We start from the raw sequence: 6,785 nt of genomic DNA, 5'->3' as shown, positions 1-6,785 counted from the left end.
AATACTTAATGAATTATTTCTTCAGTTGCTAATCTCTTAAATGTTAGATGGTTGATGATGAACGATTACGAAATATTAAGAATGTTTAGCAAGTACGATTAGAATTAAAAATTTCAAATTTTTCACTAAAAATTAACCTATGTAAAGTAAGAATGACGTAAGTGGGCTTGTTTGCGACCTCTGAGTGGTCAACGACGCCGGTCTCGTCTGGGGTCTAGATTCCAGTCATGACAGTCTGAAAATATAATTTGAAATGAAAGATCAAGGCAAGACAATTTTTTGTCTTTGCCTGCACATTGAGAATTTATCAAATGGAATACTTATTCATCGATCAACATACACAAAAAGAAAAATAAAGTGATTTTACATGGATAAATCAAATACATTGAGTACCCCCAATTATGATAAGGTCGCTCGACATCAATAGAGATCCATTTCGACATCAAGAAAAGGATGAAGAACTTATGGCTGATGAAATTTCTTATCTTAGTGCAGTGGGGGTGCTAATTTACTTTGCTAATAATAATCGATCATATATTTGTTTTGCAGTAAGTCTACTAGCAAGATTTATTTTGTCCCCTACAAAAATACATTGGTATTAAGAAGATACTTCAATATCTTCGGGAAATCATGAACATGAGCTTATTCTATTCCAATGAATCCAAGTCAAACTGATTGGTCACGCATATGTAGGGTATTTATCTGATTCATGTAAAGCTCGATAACAAATAGACTATTTGTTTGCATGTGGAGGCACGACAATATCTTGGCGATCAATGAATCAAACATTGTAGTCACTTCTTTAAATCATGCAAAAATAATAGTCATCTATGAAACAAGTCGGAATGCCTCTGGTTGAGATCAATGACCCACTATATTCAGGAAATGCGTGATTTTTCAAAAAAAGAATATACCAACTACAATGTACGAAGATAATGCTGCATGTATAACTCAATTGAGAAGACGATACATCAAAGGAGATCTGACAAAGTATATTTAAGCAAAGTTCTTTTTAATACATGATCTTCAATAAAATGATGATATCAAAGTTCAATAAATATGTTCAAGTGATAATCTTGCTGATTTATTCATTAAGACATTATCAACATCTGAGAAATTGAGATATAAGTGTTGTTCTCTTTTCTTTAACTATGATTTTCCCCAAGTTAATTTTTTGATAAAGTTTTTAACAAGACAACATTCAAAGCATATTATGAGATATGTGTAATCTTTTTTCTTTACTAGACTTTATTCACTGACTTTTTCCTAATAAGATTTTAACGAGATACATTATTTATGGATATCTAAGGATGTGTTATAAATTCATTGTATTATACATGTGAATTATCATTAGATTTATTCTAACAAATTGGATTCATATATTGTTGCTTCCAATATGATAAGAACTTCCAAGATAACTATATATTTAATAATTAGATAACTTTTGAAAGTGATATGTTAACATTATAAATAGAGATATTACTCACCATTTGAAAGATACACTTGAATAAAAAAAGTTCTCTCCTCCATGATATATTTTTTATCTTCTTCTTATTATTACATTATATTATTTTGAGCTAATACTTTGAACTTCTGCTAGGTTGATATATATATATATATATATATATATATATATATATATATATATATATATATATATATATATATATATATATATATATATATATATATATATATATATATATATATCAAGTTTAAAGTTTATTTAAAAACAAATTTAAACAAATTCGATCATTAGGTATATGTTACTTTGCAAGAGTAAAAGTATAAATAGAAATATATAAATATTTTTATAACGAGTAATAAATCAAACTCTAAATAATAGAATTAAGAAGTACATCAAACTCCTTCCTATTAAGGAAGGTTACCATGAAAATTCATATGAAAGTTTGAATCTCTATATTCTTAGTTAAGAAAAAAAGATATAAAAATGGAATTGCTAATATATATTAATTTGGAAAAATTGTACAAATACTCCCATAGCGTATAATCGAAATCCGGAGACACCTTTAATTAAAGAAAACAATTTTTTTCTAATTTTATAAATCTTTGATATTCGTGACACACAATTAAATGTGTAGAGATATGCGTAGAGAGACGTAAATTAAAAAAGTGCACAAAATTAAAAAAAAAAATCAGGGAAACAACATTAAAAAAAGAAAGAAAATTCAGAATTAAAACATGTTTAAAAAAAGAAAGAAAATTCAGAATCAAAACATGTTTATATGATATTTCAATCATAATCTAAAAAGATATATTTTCTTAAATTAAAACGTGTTCTAATATTTTGGTCATAATTTAAAAAATATATTTTCCTATGAAAAATAATAATCTTTATTTGACATAAAGATGATTTTAAATAGATCTAAGTTAATGAGAAATTATAATATATTAAGTATTGATTTAGAATAGACATGGAATTATTTTATAAAAAAAATAAGTTTGTTCGAAAATGTATCCTAAATTATATTAAATCAAAATATTAATAGTTGTACATGATTTTTACTATATAATAAGAACGGTTTAAATTTTTACCAATGAAACTACGAAGGTGAAGGACCAATGAAACTATGAATAAAAATAAAAATGTTTCACAACTAATTTAACTTGTGGCTCTTAATTATTGAATGAAAAACACTAAAACCCGTGAAAGAGACATAACAAGTTACAAACTAAACAAGAAAACTAGAAACAAAGAACCCTAAAGAATAAAAAACTATTTACAAAGAAAGTAGTAGTTGTAATAAACAGTTTTTATTCTCCGGTGCCTGTAACTCCCAAATCCTTGTTATCGGGGTCGTCTTTACCGGCTCCGAAAACAGGACCACCTTTTCCAGCAGCATCATCTACTTTATCTTGAATCTTATCAATTTGAATCCCTTTTTCATCTTCACGAGAATGAATATCCATTCTTGGTCTATTCTCCTCTTTCACAGTTGATTCATATGTTGTTGCTGTAAATGATTCCTTTGGTTGTGCACCTTGTGCCCCTGACATCTTTTTCCAAAGCTTTTAACTTCTTCTTTTTTTTTTGGGGGGGGTATATTTAGCATAGCCCCTTTTGTACAAAAAGTAAACAAGAGTATTCTTAGTTTGCTTTATTTTATATATATATATATATATATATATATAAACATTCATTAATATTTTAAAATTATATATCTAAGTCTAAGGTCGGTTGATGTTTTGTGATAAATTAAAACTTGTTGAAGAGGTCGACACGTTTCATTTGGAAAATATGGATATGTGCCACACGCTTCGTGGGACTACTCTTACGTGTTTTAACTTCATGGAGCCGAATGGAAGTTACGTTTTCTATTTTTATTTAATTGTTACTAGTATCCGTGCATTGCACGAATATTTTAAAAACATATATATATAATTATATATAATATTTTAATGCAATATATAAAATTTATTCTAACAAACTTTTTCCCCTAATATATGTGCAATGATGATATATTTTTCAAAAACATTAAACATTATTCTAACTTCTCCTTTCTCCGGTGTAAAATGAAAACCAAAATAATACATGGTATTTGTTGAACTAGTAATTGTGCTAATACTAACATTTGAATTTATAGATTAATCTAAAACTAAATTTTAAGTATATTGACTTTACTTTTAGCTAAAATTTAAAGTATAATTTATAAAATATATTGCAATCTCTTTAACATAATCAACTCTCGTTTAGTCTTATAAAATAAGACAATTTTCGTTAGATAAAATAATTGCATAAAATAAGAATATAAAAAATAATAAGTTTTACTGATCAATTTTTAAAAATATATTATAAGTAAATTAATTAATATAACCACAAAAAATATGTATCAAATTAATATAAATTATATTCATTGCAAAAAAAGTTGAAAGATAAAAAAACTGATCTACTTTTATTTCTTCTTACTTGTAGACGGTAAGATTCTCGTTAAGAAAATAATAATAAAGAACGAAAAATTATAGTAACAATTAATTTTATTATTTAAAATTAAAGTGTTACAATCTCTATGATTCCTTTAAATTCGCCTTTTTAAATATAAATTTGAGGGCTTTAAAGTTTGTTCTTGAATCTCTAATGAACTTGAACCTTGAACTTTATCTTGATCTTGATTTTTATTTGAATTTAAGTGCTTCAAGCTTGTTCTTAAATTTGATGGTCTTAATCTTGATCGTTCTTGAACTTGAATGCTTGAATTCTTAAACTTGTAGCATTCTTGAATGCTTGAATTCTTAAACTTGTAGCATTCTTGAATGCTTGAATTCTTAAACTTGTAGCATTCTTAAAACTTGTAGCTTTGTAAAGAATTAAATGACATTTATAACACGAATTTTCTCTAGCTTCTTGTTTAGAATTTTTTTGGTTCTCTTTTTCTGAATTATGAGATCCCTATTTATAATTTTAGAATAGATAATTCGAGATTGGAACAAGACTCCCTTCGACCAATCAAATTTAAGTGAAATATTATATGAGATTCATGGAGCGGGCTTTAATTAAATTCATATTATCAATTATATCAATCCACAATATTTATTTAAACTAATATATTTGTTAATTTAATATAATTCGAACAACTTTAAAATTTACGTTTAATAAATTTTAAGTGATTACATCACTATAAATATCTTCTTTTTATCTTATGGAGTTTCTATATTTATTTTTATTCTTTAGTAAATATGTTTATCTTAACATATAATAAAAACTTTAATCTAACTTTACATAAATAATTAATATATTATTTTTACTATTTAATTAGATTAAGTTAATAAATTGTAATTACAGTCAACATGCTATTATGAAAGAAAAAATGTTGTTGACGTTAGTAAGATTAATTTCAAATCATATCTTTTCAAAGAAAAGGAAAATAAAATTGTTTCTTTAAAAAATATTTTAAAAGATACGACATGTTATTTTTTAATTATGTACATCATAGTTATGATATTTAATAAGTTATTTTAAAAAAATACTAATACAACTATATGCACAATTAATAACCTATAAAAATAATATTTCTTATTAAAAATAAAATTAATCCTAGAAGATTCTTTATTTAAGAATAAATATTAATAAAAAAATAATTTTACAAAAAGTTATATTTTGCAAAAAAAATTAACACATGCATGTAATTGCAGTTAATTATTTTAAATTTATAGATCAATTTTGAATAAGCTAGTGGTATGAGTTTTAAATTTATATGAATATTTTTATCTTGAAATTTTGAGTTACGTAAAGAGATTTCAGTGAATTCCTAAAATATAAATAAATTGATTAAGATTTTTCTACTTTTCCTTTGAAATTTCATAATTCAAATAACTTCAATTTATAAATTACAATTTTAAAAAAAGTAATATGATGAAAACTGTTAATTATAATTTAATAAAAAAATAATGCAATAAAAATAAAACAAAGATTTAGCATAAAATCCTATTTAAAAAATCACTTTCCCTATTTTTTTCCTCTCCATTCACACTTTAATAATAATTAAATTATAATTATTTTTTTAAATAAAATGAAATTCAAAAAATAGTATAACTGAAACATAGACAATAAAAATAGAATGATAAGCGTTATTCAGAACACACAATAATCATATGATTACTAAATTGGAAATTAAAATGTTACCACATGACTCTTTTCTATTTTTTTTTTATTTTTCGTTTCATAAAAAAAATGATTAACTGTTTATAATTATTTTAAATTTTTTTAAAAAGAACAAATTACGATGGTGTGAGAATTCCAACTAATCATTTAAAAGAAACATGTATTTAAGTTTTTATTTTATCATTAAACAGTTGAAAATATTTACATCTTAATTTAGATTAAAATTAGCTATATCACCTCTAAACTAATAAACTAAATTTATTTATTTATAAATTTATTCTTGAATTGGAATCCAACTTTTGCTTTAAATTTTATGTTTAATGGGGAAAATTGCATTTGTTTTTTTAAAAAGCTTTTATTGTTTAAAATACAAAATTTTTAAAGGTTGCACTACAAATGTCAATTATTTGTTGATTATTTGGTAGTAACATTTTTGGTTAGAAGTATTTTTATAAACAAAATTTTAATACTGTAACGACCTGTTTAGTCGTTTTGAGCAGCAGATTTTATTTCTGGAAAAACTGGCGGGGACGACGGAACCCACGACGGATCGTCATGGGCATGACGGACCGTCGAGGGGTCTCGTTTAAAAACACTTAGAAATTCTGAAAAATGGATACTGAAATCGACTCTCTCAACTTCGTAACGGAATAGCAGGACGGACTGTCACAGGCGTGACGGACCGTCACAGACTTTTCAGAGAATTTCAGTCTCTGAACTATGTGACGGAGCAGCAGGACGGCCCGTCGCAGGCACGACGGCCCGTCACAAGCTGCGTAATCCCAGGCGGAGTCGGATTTTTTTAAGGTTTTAAGGAACGTTTTTGACTATTCCGGCTTTAATTATAAAGTTAGTGGGTTAATGTTAATAATTTTAATTACTTGGGGGGTTAAAAGAGGTAACCTGGAGTAAATTAGTGGGTTATTATTGTCATCTTTTATTCTTAATTATATGCTAATTAGGGTAAAAGAGAGAGGGTTTGAATAAGAAAAATAGAAAGAACAAAGAGAGAGAGAGGATCGAACGAGGAGGAGAGAAAACGAAGAACAAAGCTTGGGGAAATTGCTTGCTTAATCGAAATTCTTCGGTGGAGGTAGGTTATGGTTTTTATGCTGTTCGTAGTAAACTCTTAATAGCGAATGATATGTATTGGGTAGTGTTGTAA

At 25.7% G+C, this 6,785-nt stretch overlaps 1 protein-coding gene across 1 annotated transcript; it reads right to left on the bottom strand.

Moving 5' to 3' along the window:
• Window positions 1-2,619: 2,619 nt before the first annotated feature.
• On the bottom strand, window positions 2,620-3,135 carry LOC101259411 (uncharacterized). The gene has a single exon (XM_004234651.5). The coding sequence runs from the start codon at window positions 3,016-3,018 to the stop codon at window positions 2,776-2,778; it is 243 nt and encodes an 80-aa protein (XP_004234699.1). The 5' UTR covers window positions 3,019-3,135; the 3' UTR covers window positions 2,620-2,775.
• Window positions 3,136-6,785: the final 3,650 nt, after the last annotated feature.

The sequence above is a fragment of the Solanum lycopersicum genome, chromosome 3 (assembly GCF_036512215.1).
Source record: "Solanum lycopersicum chromosome 3, SLM_r2.1".
Taxonomy (NCBI): domain Eukaryota; kingdom Viridiplantae; phylum Streptophyta; class Magnoliopsida; order Solanales; family Solanaceae; genus Solanum; species Solanum lycopersicum.
The sequence above is the reverse complement of the archived record's forward strand: the minus strand, read 5'-3'. Positions and strand labels throughout refer to the sequence as shown.